General features: G+C 36.8%; 1 protein-coding gene across 3 annotated transcripts; it reads left to right on the top strand.

Annotated features, from left to right (window-relative positions):
* Window positions 1–2,296: 2,296 nt before the first annotated feature.
* On the top strand, window positions 2,297–13,707 carry LOC137811450 (E4 SUMO-protein ligase PIAL2). Of its 3 annotated transcripts, none has more exons than XM_068613213.1 (16): window positions 2,297–2,645; window positions 3,067–3,139; window positions 3,282–3,347; window positions 3,808–3,873; window positions 3,960–4,042; window positions 4,221–4,275; window positions 4,354–4,419; window positions 5,837–5,904; window positions 5,987–6,035; window positions 6,127–6,211; window positions 6,302–6,403; window positions 6,517–6,568; window positions 7,674–7,725; window positions 10,702–10,818; window positions 11,241–12,050; window positions 12,821–13,707. In XM_068613213.1, exons 1-16 carry the CDS (start codon window positions 2,485–2,487, stop codon window positions 13,547–13,549), a joined length of 2,634 nt encoding a protein of 877 aa, XP_068469314.1. In that variant the 5' UTR covers window positions 2,297–2,484; the 3' UTR covers window positions 13,550–13,707. The 3 variants fall into 3 exon arrangements, with proteins under 3 accessions (XP_068469314.1, XP_068469316.1, XP_068469315.1); XM_068613215.1 differs by having other exon boundaries at window positions 2,416–2,645; window positions 4,221–4,285; XM_068613214.1 differs by lacking the exons at window positions 2,297–2,645; window positions 3,067–3,139; window positions 3,282–3,347 and adding an exon at window positions 3,428–3,518.
* The last annotated feature ends 7,125 nt before the right edge of the window (window positions 13,708–20,832 follow it).

Raw genomic sequence — 20,832 nt, 5'->3', positions numbered from 1 at the left:
ACAATTCTTATTTTATATTGATAAATATGTATTAAAAAAAATATATAATTCCAATAATTTTGTTAAAATTTAAAATTTATATTTTGTAATTATTATATTGTTGATATCTTAATAGCATTTTATCAAAATGTTTTATTATTTTTTTTGTCAATGATACTAATTATTTGTTTGAACACAATAAAGTACGTTGAAATATCAATTATTTTATATATTTAAAATTTAAAAATACATCTAAACAATACCAATTTCATAAATTGTTTAAAAAATTTCAAAGACATGTAGACTTGAAAGTCCACCCAGCTTTACCTAGAGTCGGGGGCAAAGAAAAACTCACAAGGCTAAAAAGTCCTCATAAAAAAAAATTCATAAAGCTAAAATATCAATTGAAGTCTCATGGTTTTTTTAAGTAAAAAAAAAAAAATTATAAAAATGAAAAAAAAGTACTTAAAATTTTTACTCAATCCAAATATAGACAAAATCATGATGAACTTATGTAAAGTTAGATTAGATCAATACCATGTTAAGTTGATCGAGAGAGACTCACGTCAACTTGAATCTAAGTCAAGCTAAAACATACCAGGTTTAGGTCAAGATATAGGTCTAATCAGAGTCATGTCTAGTTTAGTTGAGCATGTGTTGAGACAAGTTAGATTAGATTAAGTCCAAGTTTGGTTGAGTACAATTTCACGTACGTTAAATCAGATTGAGATATGGTGGTTCATGCGAATCCAAGTCGAGTTGGACATAAGAGGGACAAGTCAGGTCATGCTTAGGTCAAACTGAGTAGGGGTAGGGTATAAGTCTACTTGAATTAATCATTGGTCAGTATGAACACAATTGGATTAGACCCAATTCAAGTAGATGGGGTCAGATTGGGGGTTAGGTTGGGTTATGGCAAACCAAGGTTGATTGAGTCCATATAGTGCTAAGTTGAGTTGAGTCCACTTTAGGATCAATTGAATCAGACCCACGTTGAAAATAACCTAGTTTGGCCTACATTAGATTGAATTGATTTAGGTTCACTTTAGGAAAAGTAGAGTCGAGCTCACCTTAGACGTAATCAAGATCGACCCACCTCCGTTTGAAATCAAGTCAATTCCATTGTGGGTAGTTGAACTGGGCCAAAATTGGATTGAATTGACTTGAATTCATGTCAAGTTGGGTTGAGCTCAGCCCACATCGGACCAAGTCATGTTGGACTCACAACGACTTGAGTAGAGTCAAACCTACCTCAGATCGTATCAAGTTGAGTTATGTTGGATCAATTTGACTTGGATCTACTTTGGGTGAAGTTTAGTCACACCCACTACAAACCAAGTTAAATAAAGTCCCTATCGAACGAACTTTATATCAAACCATGTTCTGATTGACAAGGTCAAACATACGATAAACACAATGTCAGATCGTCATAATCGAAATTGGATTGAGTCAACCTATACATACTGGACCATAATCTTATAATCTATTAAAGGATATTGATACAAACGTTATAGAAAAATGTTAATATTAATTGTGTTTTCTTTAAGTCTTAGTTGTTTCTCTTTATAGAGGTGAATAAGTTTTATTTTGTGTTTGTCTGTAATGATTTTAGTATTTATTGATTGATTATTTTTTTCTTTGGCTAGACCTATAACATGTACAACTTGTATATACTTAGAGTATTTCTTATGATTTCAAAATAATAAAAGAGATATTCATTATTATATCATCAGTCTTCCTTTTACTTTTTCTTTCATGTTTGTTCTCTTTTGTTCATATATGTTCTATTTATAATATAATCAAATTATAAATAATAAAAATTACGTGAAATTTTATAAGATACTTATGAATTAATTAACAAATTATAAATAATAAAAATTACTTTTAACTAATGTAAAATTTAGATATGAATTTATAATTGAAAATTTTTGTAATCCTTGAAATTTTAGAAGATCCTTATGAATTAATTAACAATGGATTAAACTCACTTTAATCCTACCTCTAACATACTTTATATGGGAACTTAAAGTTAAGATTTTTTCAGTTCACTTCTTTATTGAGTCAACAAAAAAGAAGGTTTATTTTAAAAGCTAATTGGAATTGGCTCCTGAAGCAAGAGTCAAATAGACAGCTTTATAAACACTTAGATAAAAGAAGAAACGACACAAATTATATCACTCTCAGCAGAAAAGCTGTTATACATAGTTTTAATTTACTTAAGAAGTTAAGTAATTTTAATTTTTTAAAATTTACAAAACTCATATTTTAATTACTATATTTTTATCCTCATAAGTCCAAAAGTCAAATTCCAGTTACCGTTGTTAACCAAGTTTGATTGGCTCGGGTAAAAGCAACCTGACCCGAATTTTTCCACCAAGACCTGACCCGTTTTAAGCTTACGACCCATCTAATTGCGAGGCAAAATTGAAACCCTCTGCGGGCGAAGGAAATCACTTTGGAGCAGATTCCGCGGTCATTTGCAGTTCCATAAACTCCGAAGCTTAAATGAACGGGGTGGCGGGGTTGCCACTGCCGCCAAATTCGCCGCCGTCTGTCATCAACATGTATAGAATCAACAAAGTTACGGAGCGTTTGGCTTGGCTTGCTCAACCCGGCAACCTAGGCGATCCTAAAGAATTTTATAACCACTGCCTCTCCCTCTCTCGGTATTTCTATCTTCTTCTACCTTCTTTTTATTATTTTTTCTCTTCTCCGGAATTGTATCAGCTACTTTTTGTGACAGATTCTAAATGTATGTGTTTATGTTTTAGTTGAAGCACCTTAGTTTTCAAAGTATTGGGTTTTAGTAGTGTGTAGTGAAAATTTATATTGAAAATCAGCAGTATTCTTGTATTCTTGTGGTGCACATCGTTGCCATGGCAGCAATGGAATTCATTATCCTTTGATTTTGGAGTTTTAAAGTTTTTAGCATCAAGGAAACAATGGATATTTATTATCTGTATGAGTAAATAAATAAACAGCTGAAAAGAAGGGAAGGAGGAGGATACTTAGGTTTGCATGCAATCTTGTTAACTTCTTGTTTTGAATGTGCTGACTTTTTACTAGTTTATTTTTTACATTTTACAGAGGCATTGATTATGCACTTGCCAATGGGGAAATTCCAGGCAATGCTCATGAGCTGCCTTTGCTGGTGAAGCAGGTGATTTTCATTGCATTATGTGGGTGTCTGTTTTTCACTTTTTTTTTAGTGATAGAACCAGGAAGAAATTTCATCAGTTTTTTTTTTTAGATTATGATGTGCATGTATGTTGGAGGCTTTTACTTTTTCCCTTTCCATGTAGATTTGTCAACTAAAGAACGACGAACTTTCGCAAGCTGCTCTGATGGTGTTGTTGATATCTGTAAAGGTAAGTCCATTTTTCCATCTTGTTGCTCATTGCTATCAATAACTTGTTGAATTTGCATTTTCTATGACTAATGAAAACATTGGTTTTGGAGAATTGGGAAGAAGACCAATTAATTGGTCTTGAGGTGCATACTTGGTGTTGACTACAGGATAACTAAGTGAAGGTTTTCAGGTATTGTTGCCAACTGCATGGTGTTGTTGCATCTTGGCACAATACTTGTGTTAAAACTATCAAATGAAGAAGTTGATACGGATATCTGAATCTGAGTGGTTTTCTAGTTCTTGAAGAATTTTGGATCTTTTATATCGCAAGTTGAAGAATCTGAATGAAAGTGGGACAATGTATTTATACCAGCTTTTCTGTGCTTACGCATAATATGTTTCTCAGAAGCATCCCAAAGTTATGCACCATGACATTTATGCAGTTTTGAATTTCCTACTGATACTTTCCGTCATTGTAGGGTGCCTGTGAAATTGGATGGTTCCAATCAAAAGAATCAGAAGAACTTCTTACTATTGTGGATGAGGTTTACTTATATGTTTTGTTTTCTTCTTTTGCTATCCGGTGGATTCTAGTTGTCATATTTCTTACCATCATCTTTTTGTAGTATAGATCAGAAAAGTCTACAGCAGTGTGGGGACTATAAATGCTAGACCTAGACAGTGCAGTTCTGAAATATCAACAATAATGGAGAAGTAGGGTCCTATGAGCGTTTTTACTTTTGTGTATTTTTTGTATCTAACAAGTTACAGTTATCACCATAGCCAATAATGATAACCAGGAAAAAATGAAAGGACCTATGAGGAATAATGCATCTGAATTTATCATTTAATGTGAAATAGTAATAGTTTGCTTATGTGGATTTTCAAGCAGGTTCTACCCTAATGTTAAATTGGGTTCAATACTTGCATCAATTGAGGTCCAGGAGGTGGTTCCTTGTGAGTTGTCAATTCAGTTCTTATTTCATGTTGAAAACATATTTAATATTATTTTACCTGCAATGCAGCCTGGATATGGAGCTTCTGTGGTCGATTTTCATATTACAAAGAGTGAATTTGTTAAAGACAAAATTGTAAGAATAGCTCAAATTGACTTGTTTTGTTCAGCTGGGGCTATATAGTGTGTTTTGGGTATGCAAATGAATTGCCAATGTTCATTTTTAATATTGTTATTATCTAATTTGGGACTTCATTTCAAGTATCACAACTTCTCAAAACTTGGTGCAGTGATAAACTCGGGCTTTATACAAAATTTTATCTGGCATAATCCTTTGTGAATTATGATTAATACCTGGGGGGATAATCCAGATGGTTGGTGAAGATTAATTTATTAGAGACTTGTACCTTTTAGGATTCACTAAATAATATTTATGAGCTTGTTTTCTTCTCTCATTGTATTTTAAGATGGTAGTAAAGCTTATTATCTTCCTTTTCTTTTAACTTGGTAGCAAAGCTCCAATTTGGGGACACTGCCTGTGCAAAAATAAAAACAGTTGCCTTCATCGCAGCCCTCTTAGCTTTCGTTATTGTAGCATCTGGCACCTTTTGTTATGCCCTCAATTTGCTGCATCTGGAACTTTTATTGTGCCTTCCGTCCACTATCTCCATTGCAGCATTTGACACCTTCATTGTGTCCTCAATTCACTGTCTTCATTGCTGCATTTGACACCTTCATTGTGCCCTCTATTTGCTGCCTTGATTACAACATATGCAACCTTAGTTGTGCCCCTCTATTTACTGCCTTCATTGCAACATTTGGCACCTTCACTATTATCATATTTTGCTCAGGCCCAGAGTTCAGCCACCTTTGGCACTGTCGTCTGTACATTAAGGCCTTCATATGGTAGGCCAAGACCACACTGCTTTAGTAGTACCTTAGAACCCTAATGATCTTTATATTCTTCACCAAATGTACTGCCTTATTGGGAGAAGTTATTCACAATGGACTCAGTATATTTACAAAGTCTCCCTTTGGCAGACCATTGTATGATACTTTCTCCTAGTTTTAACTAGGGTCTTCCTACTGAGTGATTTAGCAGCTTATTGGCAAGCTGCGAATGATTGACATTCATCCACCGGCTGAAGTGGTAGTGTTGTAAATATGTAAATAACTAAATTAGTATAGGATATCTGTTATTGGTACACATATCAAGGTGGTATATATTATCAAAATGTATTGTGCATTGTCCATATTTTCTAATTTTTCATTTATCAGAATTGACCTATACATTCATATTAGGGTTTTGGGAATCATAAAATAATATGGATTTTTCTTTCGTTCTCTCATATTTCAAGATGTTGCTTGCTTCATTTTTTATGTAATGTTTAGCATATTTTAGACTCTTTTGTACCTTCAGTCACAATTTGCTTTCGGTAACAATAATAGTAATATCATTGTTGTTTTTTTATTTGTAATTTGAATACACCCAATATTATTATTTTTTATTTTTGGTTTATGTTCTAAGTTATATTACTTATTTCAACTTGCAGTTTTTATTGGTGGCACAGATAGATAACATTGAGATATCAGCATGCCTCATAAGTCCTCAGCAAGTGAAGTATGGTTGCTTTTGAACATATTAAACGTGTGGATGGATTCTATGTTGATGCTGACTGACCTTTTTATTGCATATGTTGTAGTTTTCTCCTCAATGGAAAAGGAGTAATCAATAGGACTAATGTTCAAATGGTTTGTTGTATATTTGCTCACACATTCTAAAATTTAGTAGACTTTTTTGTAAAGTTTGGCATAAACTTTTAACTGTCATTTTGTTAATCAGGATCCTGGACCACAAATGCCAACTGATGTGACTGGTATGCTTAAATTTGGGACAAATCTTCTTCAAGCTGTGGGCCACTTCACTGGTAATCATTTAAAACTACTATTCTTCCCTGTCATCCTTTTAGCTTTCAATATCTGCATCTTTCTGAATTGTAAGCATTATCATTGTGAAGGTCGTTACACTGTACTCGTTGCATATATGAGTTTTACACCCTTGCATGAAGATCCAGTACTTCAAGATTATCTCCAGCCTGTTGTTACCTCTGTTGATTCTGGTATGATTTGGATATGTATAACGACTTTACTCCAGAAAAAAAACCTACATCTTATTCTTATTTGTATTAATCCACCATTGATAATTCATTGTTATTCTTTTACCTGTAACAAGATTCGGATATTATTGAGGGGGCTTCACAGATTTCGCTAAGTTGTCCAATAAGGTATGCTGTAATATTCTTTGTTCAAACCACTGATCAGTGATCACTTTTTATTCTCTGCTTTATCAGTTGCTAGATTTCCCATCTTTAATATCGGGCATAGTAGTATCATAGATGGTAGATTTTGTTGGAGATCTATTTTAGTCTCTCACTGTCTATGGATTTAGTGCCTTAGAAATTTGGCCCTTTACTGACCTTAAATTTGAAGAACCATGGAGTTAGTCATTTGTGCTCTTATCCATTGTGTGTTCACAATTAATATGTTGATGGTCCAATACTGTTTTCTTTAAATCTAGTTTCCGTTTGCTATATTTGTGTTTGAATTTTAGTTAGAACTGCTTTATGTATTCACTATGGAAAGTCAGAGGTAACAAGTCCTCTTTAATTGGCTGTTTTCTGCCTTTTCATGTTCAGCTACATACAGTTAGATATGAATGAACACTGAATATGTGGCTTCCCCAAAGCACTTAATTGAATATCTATGGCATTAATAAATATAAATTATTTAAAATATTTTAGTGTGAAATTTTTCTTTTTATCTTGATTTCAATTTTCCTAATGATGATTTTTTTAGTATCCATCATAATGAATTTTATATTTCTATTTATCCAAACAGAACCTGGCAGTCTGTTTCTTGATCTAATTCTGATCTTGTTTTTCGTAACTAATACACTGCAATATTTTGAATGCTTGATAATTGGTTCTTCCTGATATAATTCTCCATGCTCAGCAATTGTTGCTAGTTCACGTACATAAACATATGCCTTTTGTGAGTTACAATCTAATTGGACATACAAGTTTTGTTCACTACAGCTTCAGAAAATTCTCGCGATTTTAACATTGTTTTTTCAGTGTTGTTGTCGTCATTAGCTATAATTTTTTTATGTTTTCTATCTTGTGAGTATGGTTTTTCTATCACTCTTCTGTTATATTTATTCTTAGGCTCATTGCCTTTTACTAGAATGCTTTACCGTGCGGAAATTGTGCTTAAGACAATTTGCTCAATTATCTTTGAAGTACATTGTGTTTTTTGCAATTTTTATGATAATCTTTCTCTTTTCGTAATGGTTTTTAAGTTGATGGTCTTGTGTTTTATCTGTACAAACAGCTTTACACGTATTAAGACTCCTGTTAAAGGGCGATCATGCAAACATTTCCAGGTGATTCTTCCTGCACTAGCATCACTTAATGTGGAAAATGATTAGGGTGGGTCCTAACATGTTACTTACCACAGTTATTAAAATTGAGTTTAGAAGTGTATTATGCGATAAAGCCCATTGTCACTACTTGAATTTAGAGGATGACCATAAGTCATTGTGTCTTCTCAGCAGATGTATTTTGTATATATAATGAAAAGGAGGCTACAGCCTACGACTCCTCCCAGCCTAAAGTTAGGCACGGCCAAAACGTAGGTTTATAAAAGCTTTACAACAAAATAACAAACAACTATTTCAACACTTATCCTCAAGTTGGAGCATATAAAGTGTATGCACCAAGCTTGAAACATATAAACTGAATTCTAGGCCCAGAGACTTAATTAGAATGTTCGCTAGCTGGTCAATGGAGCTGGTATATCTGGTACTAAGTTCCTTGGACAACAGATTCTCCCTGACAAAAATGATAGTTGATTTCTATGTGTGATATCTCATGAAACATTGAATTAGAGGCAAGATGAAGAGCTTTCTGATTATTACAACACAATTTCATTTGCTCAACTTTCAACTCTTGAAAGAATTGCTTAATCCATACAATACAAGTTCACAAGTAGCCAAAGCCATAGATCTATATTCAGCTTTTGCACTGGACTAAGCAACAACACTTTGTTCTTGATATTCCCTCCAATGAATACACAATTATCTTGTGGATATCTTGTCAATGGGACAACCAACCCAATCTGCATCATACAATTCTAAGATTTGAGCATTTTCCTTGTCCTTATGTAGCTATACTATCTTGGAGCTTTTTTGATATACTTGAGAATGAAAATTAAAATATTCCAGTGGTTAACGTGAGAATTCTAAATTAATTGACTAACAACTCCAGCTAAATAAGAAATATTAGGTCTCGTAATAGTGAGATAAGTAAGTTTTCCCATCAACCTCCTAGATCTCTTTGCATCTAAAAAAGGTCGACCTTGGTTCACCATTAGCTTCTGATTTGGGTTCATGGGTCTATCTATTGCATGGAATTTGTCAACCTTGTCTCCTCCAGAATAGCAGGAGCATATTTTGTGTGAAACTACAATACCTTTGTTAGATTGAGGTAATGTCTACTAATTTATGAGTATGGGATGAAGTCAGATTTGCATTTTTGAGTTAGAAGGAGCTAGAATAATCAAAGGATGGAATAGGGAAAACATGTTGAATGAACACAGGAATGTCCCTTGTGGTGAGAACTGCATCTCCCTAATGATGTACCAAAATATTTGTTTTCAACAATATGGAATGTGCAATTTCAATGAAATTTCCTTTATTATGCCATATTTTTGTGGTGTATGGTATGGAAGGAATATTATTTAGCATTGTCATTTATGAAGATTTTGATTATCTTTCCTTTTAATTTCATTAAAAGACATAAATATGAATAAAAGTTCAGATCTATCTTTCATTAGATAAACCCAAGAATATTGAAAGAATTTATCAGTGAAGGTTACAAAATATATAAAACCAAAAGATGTGACATGATTCGATCCCCAAATGTTTTGTAGACAAAGTCAAGTCACATTTTTTTTCAGTTTGCTTAGGAAAAGATGACCGAACATGTTTGTCTAAATTGACATGATTCACAATCTAAAACTGGAAGTTTCTTGAGACTAGGAATCATGATCTTAAACTTTGCCAAATTTGAGTGACCCAAAAGGTTATACAAAAGCTTTGGAGCTGAGGTTACAAAATAGGACACATGAGGGATTGTTTTCAGGTCATAGAGACCTTGTGATTCATGTCTTCTTCAATCAAACAACTTGTACTATGTTCTTTTATGACAAAGGGATTGACATCAAATGTTAATGAACACTTTAATAAATGAGTTAATTGGCTTAAAAGAATTAAGTTATAAGGATAATGAGGAATGTGCAAAACAAAATTAAGATTTAAAGGAGATAAAAGAACTTGACCACTTTCCTGAGATGCAACTTTAGATCCATTGACTACAGTATCAAGGTAAGTAATTTTTGGAGAAGAACTACTAGAAATGTGATTTGGAGGCACCTAAGTCAATTATATATGGATCATGTGACCTTCCATAGATTGAGAAAGGCAGGTTGTACATTGAGGACTGTGTATAATTATCAAGTTTTTTGTTGATATTCTCCAATGAGTTTGCTAGAAGAAATCTTTTCAGTTATTTTACTGTAGTCTGAACTTTTGCTACATGAGACCATATCATGGTTACTCTTTTTGAAGGAGACTACTATTTGAATTACATCAAAGAGACACTCATTATCATTAGCAAACTTATTTTGTAACTTCTTCCAAAAGAAACATGTCTTGAAGGATCTGAGTATCTCCCAGACACAGGCTCGAGAGATTGCCACAAAACAACACAGTTGGAAGTCAGGCTTTTGGCATCTTCAGTGGGAATAGCACTAGCTAGCTTTTTTCTCAAAATTGTCATGGTATCCTCCTTGACCAAGAGGCTACTTCCTACATCCTAGGTACACCAAAAAAGTAGCTTTATAAAAGCTTTACAACAAAATAATAAGCAGCTATTTTAACACTTAACTTATGCCATTATCTCTAGTATTTGATCCGTATAATAGTACTTAGAATTGCTTAAATGTATGTAGAATAATTACTTCTCAAGAAAAAGTGGAAGAGGAATGCTAACAACACTTTCTTTGTCACACACTACAACTGACTAAAATTTATTGGAAATAACCGATTTTGGTGGATCCCATTTCTAATTTAGTGACTTTTCTGATTTGGAAGTGAAACCTGCTAAAATTAGTGATTTCGAATAAATTTCAATAAATTATAGAGTGAAAGACTGTCATTGACATTCCTCTAAAGTGATAAATTTATGTGGTTGATTGTTACAAGTCTTTTTGTGTAATGTGGAAGTATGTAAATATTTATATATTCCCCATCTGTTTCTTCCCTTCTGCCTGACATATTTCTGTTCTGTTGTTACTGTAGTGTTTTGACTTTAACAACTTCATTAGTATCAATTCAAAAAGGCCATCCTGGCGCTGCCCTCATTGCAATCAGTATGTCTGTTATGCTGATATTCGACTTGACCGAAACATGGTTGAGGTAAGTTGATTTACTTTAATCCTTCAATTGAGTTATCAATTGTTTATTGGCGTCACCTTAAGATTGGGAGTGGAAATTTTAAGTTAATTTTTTATGCTAATCTCGAACCTCCACTGCACACTTCAAAATTTTAAGGTTACACTTACACCAAATTGACCCTAGGGTTAATGAAAGGTTGTAAAGAAATGAAAAATAAACCTCTATTTTTATTTTAAAAAAAAATAAAGATCCTGAAAAATGTTGGTTATTGGCGTCACCTTAAGTTTGGGAGTGGAAATTTTAAGTTATTTTTTTATGCTAATCTCGAACCTCCACTGCACACTTCCAAATTTTAAGGTTACACCAAATTGACCCTAGGGTTAATGAAAGGTTGTAAAGAAATGAAAAATAAACTTCTATTTTTTTTTTCTTTTTAAATAAAGATCCTGAAAAATGTTGGTGAGAGCATTACGGAAGTGATTGTCCTTGCTGATGGATCTTGGAAGGCAGTCACGGAAAAGGATCATGATGTGGATAAGATGCAAAAGAAGGCCCCCAACTATGAAAAGGAACAAACTGAACCACAGGAATATACTTGCTCTCCTGGGACTGTTGACCTCACTGAAGATGATGATCATTTGGAGACAATGGACTGTTCTGAAATTGTAGATAGAAAACCTTTCCAGGCATCTGTTCAAAATCAGTTTGTCGCTCCAAATTCAACTTCCTTGGGTATGAACTCTCCTGGTGTTAATCGAAATGTTGCTGCTCAAATAGATGACTTTTTCTCTGGGGTTTATGTTGCCCGTAATAGGTCTGATGTCCCAATGGTTGGTACCTCTGAGCTACCTGTTCTGCCTGATACTGTTTCTCCAGCATTTAATCAGGAATCTGCAGGTCGTGACAATAACTCTGCTGTTAACTCTGCCATGCGTAATCAATTTTTGGCACCAAACAATTTGCAGATGCAGATGAATCATATGAATTCAGTTAACGAGTATGGTAGGTCATCCTCAGTGCCAAGACATATTACTAGAACTCCAGTAGCTGTTCAGGCCCTCCCAGTCCAATCCCAGGCATTGGGTTTAAATAATTCTCTGCTATCTACCAATACCTCTTCTTCTCATATTCCTTTGCCTAGCTCTACTACTGTAGATACTTTGAAAGCCATACTAAGTGATACTGAAAGACAGCAACGTTTTTCTCGATCCCCAATGAATCCACCTGCATTTCGGCATCACACTGCAACACAGGTTGGTTTGTTGGCTCTATGTTTACTTTTTTGTTCTAAATTATTACTACCTTTTTTTAGGGACTGCTTTTGAGGATGCACTGGTACTTTCTGTTCTATGTTATGTTCCTTATCTTTCAGTGTTAATATCTTGTGGTACCTTGAAAGGAAAAATTGACAACTGAAACACTAGATCATAATAATAATGTTCTGAACTTAAATTGTTTATTTTTTTCCCAGTGTAATAGTCAAATTCCACTAGGTAAGGTCAAGTACATGGGTCACATCGGGTTAAAAATCATTGGATCACCCGTAGTAGCATTCTATTCAAACCACCTTAACCATTTTTCGATTTTCCTTTTCCTTGATAGGTTCAAACCAATTTTTCCTCGTATATAATTATTCCGTATTGGATCAGTTTTTTGGGTGATTGCACTTCCATATTAGCATGCTTTAAAACATATACCGTCGAGAAATCAGGAGTAGCTGTTACATTTCTTATCCAAGAAAAAGATCAGTGGGAAACAAGAAAATTGGTTTCAGGAAAGAATGATATTTATTTATCTTAAAAGAAATTATATAGACGTCAGGGCAACCTTTGGAGATGTGCATTTGTCTATTATACTTTATATTGAGTTGGTATTCTTCATTTCTTATACTGTAAAAATCATTGATGCCTGTAATTAATTTCTTTCACTATGGAGTTCAAAATCATTCGTTAGAACCTTAAATTTCTGAGTTACTTTGAGTCCATGTCTCTTGCACTTACCTTTTACTTCTCATTGAAATCAGAATCGTGTACAAGTAAAGAACACATCAACACCAACTCAATTGCAGAACCAATCCAGATCTACATCAACACCAACTCAATTGCAGAACCAATCCAGATCTAGTTCGTTATCTGATTTTGGAAATTCACACCTGCAGCAAGCTCTGAATAATCGGCCACCTCGATTGCCTCTAAATTTCCGACCACCCCCACCAATGCGACCATCTACTACCCAATGGTCTCACATCCAGCAAGGTGTTTCACAATCTGGAAATTTACAGGCGGCGGGCAGGGCTGCTGCACCGGCTGCCCGACAAGGTATTTCGCATGCTAGGAATGTTCCTCCAGCTGGTACCACTGCTCATACCCAACAAGCTAGGGGTATGGCTGCTCATCAGCCTGCTAGACGGACACCACCACTAGTTTCTGTCCAAAATCAAAGCAATGTTGCAGGCACACCTTTTGCAAGTGAGAGGGATCAAAAAAGAGGAAACACAGCACAGTCAGTTTCTCGGCCTGATGAATTATTCAGTACGCCATCAGAACAGAATTGGGCTCCCACTGGACGAATGCGTGGAAGTCTAGATTTAAGTCAGCCTTACGATGAGTCTATTGCGCAGCGAATAATTACGCCAACACAAACTCAAACTTCAAGGCCACCACCACCTCCACAACCTCTCAGACGGACCCAACAGGATGTGCTTATTGCTAACAATAGAAATGCAAATGCTCATAATCGTACTTCCAGTTGATCACATTTCTGCAACTCTCCACTTTCTCACGCCCTTTATCTCGTAACCCTCTGTCTGTATATACACTAATCTAGTACCAAACAAACACACAGCATTATATTCACACGACTTATTCTCAGACATCCATATTCTAAAGGTTTTGTTTTCTGTTCTGTGAATTTTCTCGCAACTTATTCTCGGACCATTTTTTTTCATTGTCATACCCATATTGATCGAAGTTTCATCAGTAAATATTAACTGTACTGGTTGGGCCCGTACGATACTGAGGCCTAAGTATCCGGTTAGGATCGATTGACGTGACCGAAATTATTAACCCAAATGGAAGATTAACGAGACTAATTAATAATCAAGTATTAGGTAATATATTCTTAGTTATGATCCAAATTCTTAATTCGGTCCAATAACAAAAGGTACACGATAATCATATAAATAGATATAAATTTCAAAAATAAGCTACGTCATCATTTAGTACTAATAACATTGAATGTTGAACAACAAAGTCTTACTTGAGTATCAAAGTATCTTTTACCGGTACCATCTGATTTTGAAGATCATGAGAAACAGAGGAGCACAAGAAGATCATTCGAGTAGAGGGAAGAGAAGGTATACCGACTGAGAAGAAAGACAATCGTTATCTTTGTTACAATTTTATTCGTGTACCAATTTTATTCGTGTATGTAAAATTGCTAAATATATGCTTAAAAGACTTCTAATTCAATAATGTCTTCTTATTTAAGAATATCGTTTTTCAAGTATATTGCCCTTCAAAAGCCGAAAGGTGGAGATCATCATGTACCCAATTGGGTTTAGGCAAACTGGTAATACTAAATTGTATTTCTTGAAATCGGTGACAAAAGAAGGGGACTTGCCTACAAAATATTTGATATCATGTTATGATACAATAATATTATTTCAGATAGTCCTGTCTAAAATAGTTTCAAATAGACTTAATTTGGATAACGTAATTTCAAATAGACTTTATAAATAATAACTACTACATTTATTGAATTACTTGAAAGAGAGAACCAAATATAACTAATTATTTTGCTTTAGAACTAACTTTTCTTCGTTTCAACGAATAATCAACTCAAAAAAGTTATTTTCAAATTAGATAAATGTCTTCTATTTTAATATTTTTAACATATTTTATTTCCTTTATTTTTTATTTTAATTTATTTTCACTCACTCTATTTGTTTCTGATTGGCTAAACACATTTATGATATTTGTAATTTTTATTAAGTTAAATTTATAAAATTGTGAAATCATGTCAATGACGAGTTTCTTGACCCATGTAATTTTATCAGCGTCATTCTTCAACGTTAATCTCATTTATGAGCAAGTTAAATTAAATTCTTGATCCATTACGCACCTTCATTTTTCCTGCCATGAGATTCAAGAACTGCCAAAATTCTATGCCGTGTTGCGTCCACATAGGATTATTTTGATTCAATGTTCAGTTGCCATCACTTTTTTAGATTATAATAATTTTACGATTATACAATTTAGAAGATTCATTTAACATTTCAAAAAATTCCAATCCATAAAACAAGATGAAAAAGATATAGATATTATGATTTTTTTTTAAATTATAAAAAAATAGGTCATATTTAATTGACTCCAGCAAAAGCCATTTTTAAAATCATATATTTGAAGAATTAAAATCATTTTAATAAATAAATATAAATAAATGGAATTAAAATATTCTTATGAATACAAAGTATTAAACTATCATGGAGCGGAGATAGCAAATGAAAGGCTTAACACTGTTCGAAGGGTATATTTGATTGAAAATGAACTTTTTAGTATCGAATTCTACCTGTGTGGATGTCAGGGTTAGAGTGATGTTGTTCCACGTCAGTACTTAATTGTTGTTGTCCAGCAGCTACTTAATTCTTCTAGTCCTTTCTCCTCTGCGCGTATGCACGTCCAGTCGGCGGGGGTACCTGCGATTGCACTCCGACGCTCAAGTCAGTGCTCCTCTTTTCTCAATGTTTCAGATAGATTCAAAAACGTACCTTTTCCCCCTCTCAGAAGTCTTTCTTATAGGTTGACTTGGGCTTTGGTTCGTGTGGGCCAAGTAGGTAGTTGCTGAAGTCGTGCTTAGTGGTGTTTGGGTCATGAGTAGTGGCTTCCTGATATTAAGGGAGTGTTCTTGAAAATGTCCTTGACCCATTCAACTACAGTTGTAACTGCCATTCTGCCACGTATTTATTTTATTAATTTTATTTAACATGCATGTTCGGTCGTAGGAGCCGACCGGTACACTTGCCCCCCAGGCTCGAGGGTATGATTGGCCGAAGAGTCGTACAAGATGGATGGGGTTTCAAGGTAGTGCTTTACAGCTGGTTCCTCTTAAATGTGTCGCAGAGACGTGACGTTTGCCAGAGCTGCCGTTTAGGCGTGTACTGTTTCATCTGATGGCTTCAACGATGGTGATTGAGTGTCGTTTCGAATGCCGAGTGATTGTACCCGTTGGATCAAATGAGATCCAATGGTGTTGGACGTTTGATGGGAGGGTTCTTCTCTCACTTCATTGCCTATAAATAGCATTTCATTTGTTGGGAAAGGGTTTACTCACTCTTTCTACTTCCTAGATCTTGTGCTTTCTGCTCCGAGCGCCGAGTCTATTGCGATTGTCGAGTTTGCTTCAGTTTCATCCGCCCCTAAGGTTAGTGATGCCCTCTTCTGTAGAGTCTTCTTGTAGTGTAGATTCGTCTGTGACTCGTACTGCTTCCGGTAGTGCGAGTCAATCGTCGGACGACCCAAGTTATGACTGGGTTGACCCATCCGTTCTCCGAATTCCTACTAAAATTAAGACTGTTGATGACTTAGATAAGTTCTTATCTATAAATAAGGATTTTTTGGAATCCGATTGCCCGACCGAGGCGTTGGCCGTGGACGTTTGTGGTGTAACCGACCGCGTTTGTCACGGTTGGGAGAATGCCCCGCATGATTTTTTTCTTTATGTATAGTACGTTCTTTTCTCACCTGCGTATAACTTTTCCTTTCGACGATTTTACTATGGGGGTCCTTCGGATTCTTAATGTCGCACCAACCCAACTACACCCAAACTCGTGGGCCACCTTGCAGGCCTTTCGAATTTTGTGTCGGATTTTGGGCTTTAGGCCTACTCCCGAGTCATTCCTGTATTATTACCACACCTATCCTAGTACTCCCGTAGGCTGGTTGTCATTGACTAGTCGATCTGAGAATGTGCGTTTCGCCGCTTTTACCACCTCTTATAAGAATTTCAAGGATTATTATTTCAAAGTTTTTGTTGAGCCCGACGGTAGGGACCTTTTTTACAATGCCGACGGAACCACCAAATTTCCTTTCCATTGGACCGAAAAACCCACTTCCATTGACAACCGATTTTGAAAATCTTTATCTCCTATCGATAAAGAAATATTGTCGATCGTCGATCAACTACCGTGTAGACTCCCCACTCGAGATCTGATAGCTCTTTACGGGTCGTCCAAGCAATGGGCAGATCTAAATGGTATGAGCTTCTTTGCTTTCGGTCGTTTTACTGTTTGCTTTTGGTGTGTTTTAACCTTACCCGTGCTTGTAGGTATCATTTTAAAAATGGATCCGAGTTTGAGCAAACTTATGAGGAATCTGAAGAAGCAGGCCGAGGGGCGGAAAACATCCCCCATCATTCTGATTGCTACTCAGCCGGCCGCCATAGAAATAGTGGAGCCCGAGATTGCTGTCGCGACCCCAGTTAACAAAAAGAGAGGACGTCCGTCAAAGGCTCCGCGAGCAGAAATAGGTACCTCATCCGGTAAGCCAGTAAGTATGTTGGGACTGGGAATGAGGGTCGCCCCCACCATGCAATTCGACCTTCGAGCAGAGGACGAGGGAATTCTGGCAGCTGTCCCCACTCTGGATTTGATCGAAGAGATGGTGAAACTGCAATGCCGGGCGGCCGTGGTCAGTCGAGCCATTGGCGACGAACTTAAGAGGCCTGAAGTGGTTGTAATTCCAAAGTTGAAGACTCAACTTAATGACTCAGCCGTTACTTTGAAGAACGCCTTAGAAGCGGCCGACAAATGTCGGAAGGAGAGGCGGAAGGAGAGCCAAGCGGCTGTTGAGGAGAGGGAGTCCTTGAAGACCACGCTGGCTAAAGTGATGGCTGAGCGAGATGATCTTTTGAAGGATAAGGCTGATATGACGACCGAGAGGGAGTCCCTCAATGCTGAAATTGAGAAATACCAGGAGTTCATGCTGCGAATCAACGAAGAGTCATTCAACCAGGGCGTTCGCTAGGCGGCCTTTTTTCACGGTATACCGGTCGACGACCCCCGATATGATCCGGGCAAGGACGTCGTTAGCGGTCGGCTTGTGCCGCTTGGGGAAGATGTGGATGGTGCAGATCAGACCATGGGGACCAGCCGACTGGCACCATTCAACCGGACGAAACCATTGATATAATATAATTGTGAATACCTGGACCCGGGTTGTGGGCTTAAGACAAGTTTGTTGTTTTTATCTTTTGGTGGTTTAACTTGTGTGTGAACAATTACCTTTATAACGTGTATGTACATGCTTTCAACTATTAAGTTATGTCTCTGACCGAACGAGAGGTTAATTAATAAATTAACTTCATTAATTTCTGACCAAGTATAGGTGAACAACGTTTAAGCTGTGAATAAAATTCTGACCGAACGAATGGTGTATTAATAAGTTAACTTCATTAATTTCTGACCAATTATAGGTGAACAACGTTTAAGTTGTGAATAAAATTCTGACCGAATGAACGGTGTATTAACAAATTAACTTCATTAATTTCTGACCAATTATAGGTGAACAACGTTTAAGTTGTGAATAAAATTCTGACCGAACGAACGGTGTATTAATAAGTTAATTTCTGATCAACCAAATAGCGTAGCGGCGAAGAGTTATATATTTTTTAAAGTGCCTCATTAAAACCTTCTCGGTCGAAAACCCTCCTTAGGGATAAAACGGCCGAGCGAGGAAAGAGTACACTAATTTTCATTTATCAACTGTAGTAGAATTTGAGATGCGTGGCATTCCACATTCTCGGTACAGATTTTCCTGATAAATGTTCTAAGTGATATGCTCCTCCAGCTGCTGTGTCAGCAATACGGAATTGTCCTTCCCAGTTACTTGCAAACTTCTCCCCATCCTTCCGAGCATCACTGCGCATGCGCCAAACTAAGTCTCCTTTCTGAAAATTTCGTGGCTTCACCTTTGAGTTATATCGTCGTGCCGCACGTATCTTGCATGCCTCTTCTCGTATTCTGCACTTGTCTCTTAATTCATTAATGAGGTCGAGGCCGACCAGTAGACTTTCTTTGTTCAAGTCCAGATCTAATGTCTGTCGGCGTAGGGAAGGCTCGCCTATCTCGACCGGAATCATAGCTTCGGTGCCGTACGTCAGGCTATAAGGTGTTTCCTGAGTTGTTGATTGCGGTGTACAACGATAGGCCCAGAGGACGTCTAAAAGCTCTTCAGTCCAATTTCCCTTAGCTGGACCAAGTCTCTTTTTAAGTTCGTTAAGAATGACTTTGTTGGCGGCCTCGGCTTGACCGTTGGTTTGCGGATGCTCGACCGAGCTTGTGATGTGTTTGATATGGAGTTTTTCATAAAACTCTGCTAAACCTCGGTCGGTGAACTGTCGGCCGTTGTCTGTGATAATAACTTGAGGTAGACCAAACCTGCAAATGATATTCTTCCGTACAAAATTTTGGACGTTACGAGCAGTGATGGCTATCAAGGGTTTGGCCTCGATCCACTTAGTGAAGTAATCAATGCCGACTAACAGGAATTTGCATTGTCCATTGCCAGGTGAAAAGGGTCCGATGATGTCCATCCCCCATTTCACGAATGGCCAGGGAGATAGAATGTAATGCAAGTGTTCCGGTTTTTCATGCGATATATTTCCGTATTCTTGACATTTTAAGCATTTCCGAACGAATTCTGTGCAGTCTCCTTGCATGGTCGGCCAATAGTATCCGGCCCTGAGTACTTTAGCAGCCATGGTTCGTGCTCCCGAGTGAGTTCCACATATTCTTTCATGTAACTCGGTCATCACATAGGTAATTTGGTCAGGATTCAGGCATTTTAGTAGAGGACGAGAATAACCTCTCCTATAGTGGTCTTGATCAATAAGAATATACCTGGCAGCTTGTTGTTTCATTGTTTTCTCCAAGTGTGGGCCACATATTCCTTCTGTCAGGTATTGCTTGATGGGGGTCATCCAGTTAGGTTGCGTGTTGGTCGTCAGGCATTCCTCCATGCCGACACTTGGTTTATTCAAGGTCACATGTATGACCGACCGATGGACTCCCTTTTGTTTGACAGTGGCCAATCGTGAAAGAGTGTCCGCTCGAGTGTTGTTTTCTCTTCGGACGTGTTGGAATGATACTTCCCTGAACCTATTTAAGAGGTTTTTCACAAAATGGTAATACTGCTGAAGTAAATTTTCCCTTACCTCATACTCTTCTGTGAGCTGCCCGATGACCAGCCGAGAGTCACTTTTGCAAATCAATTTGATTATTTCTAACTCCATAGCCAGGTGTAGGCCGACGATGATAGCTTCATATTCTGCCTGGTTGTTCGAAGTCTTGAATTCAAACTTCATTGCCTGTTCAATGACAATCTCGCCTGGTCCTTCCAACACCACTCCTGCTCCACATGAGCAGTTGTTTGAAGAACCGTCCACATACAACATCCATGTGGATTCCTCTTCCTCGGTCGGTTGCGGAGTGAGTTCTGATGCACAGTCTGCGAGGGCTTGGGACTTGATTGCGCCCCTCGGCTGGTATTCGACATGAAATTTTGATAGTTCGATCGCCCATCCTATCATACGTTCGGCCAGGTCGGGTTTAGTCAAAATTTTCATAATGGGATAGTTGGTTCTAACTATGATGCGATGATTCTGAAAATACATCCGCATTCGTCGTGCGGTGATGATCAGGGCCAATGCCACCTTCTCAACCATTTGGTATCTGATTTCCGCGCCATGTAGCACACGGCTCACGAAATACACCGGTCGTTCTTCTGCTTGTATCTCTTGCACAAAGACCGAACTCACTGCTTCGCTGGAGACAGCCAGATAGACTATGATGGGCTCTCGTGTGTTTGGTTTTTGGATGACCGGTGGAGATGCTAAAAATGCCTTTAGCTGGAGGAAGTTTTGCTCGCATTCGACCGTCCATCCAAATTTGGTTGTCTTTTTTAGCAGTTTGATGATGGGTTTCGTTCGTTCGGCAAGCTTAGGTACGAATCGAGACAAAGAGGTAAGACGACCGATGAG

Source organism: Phaseolus vulgaris, chromosome 2, assembly GCF_000499845.2.
Source record: "Phaseolus vulgaris cultivar G19833 chromosome 2, P. vulgaris v2.0, whole genome shotgun sequence".
Taxonomy (NCBI): domain Eukaryota; kingdom Viridiplantae; phylum Streptophyta; class Magnoliopsida; order Fabales; family Fabaceae; genus Phaseolus; species Phaseolus vulgaris.
The sequence above is the reverse complement of the archived record's forward strand: the minus strand, read 5'-3'. Positions and strand labels throughout refer to the sequence as shown.

Excerpts from the sequence above, each read along its gene's own strand:
- LOC137811450 (XM_068613213.1), top strand. The coding sequence starts at position 2,485 with ATGAACGGGGTGGCGGGGTTGCCACTGCCGCCAAATTCGCCGCCGTCT. Across the intron at positions 6,569-7,673 it reads TCGCTAAGTTGTCCAATAAG|CTTTACACGTATTAAGACTC; the intron begins GTATGCTGTAAT and ends CTGTACAAACAG. Across the intron at positions 12,051-12,820 it reads GGCATCACACTGCAACACAG|AATCGTGTACAAGTAAAGAA; the intron begins GTTGGTTTGTTG and ends CATTGAAATCAG.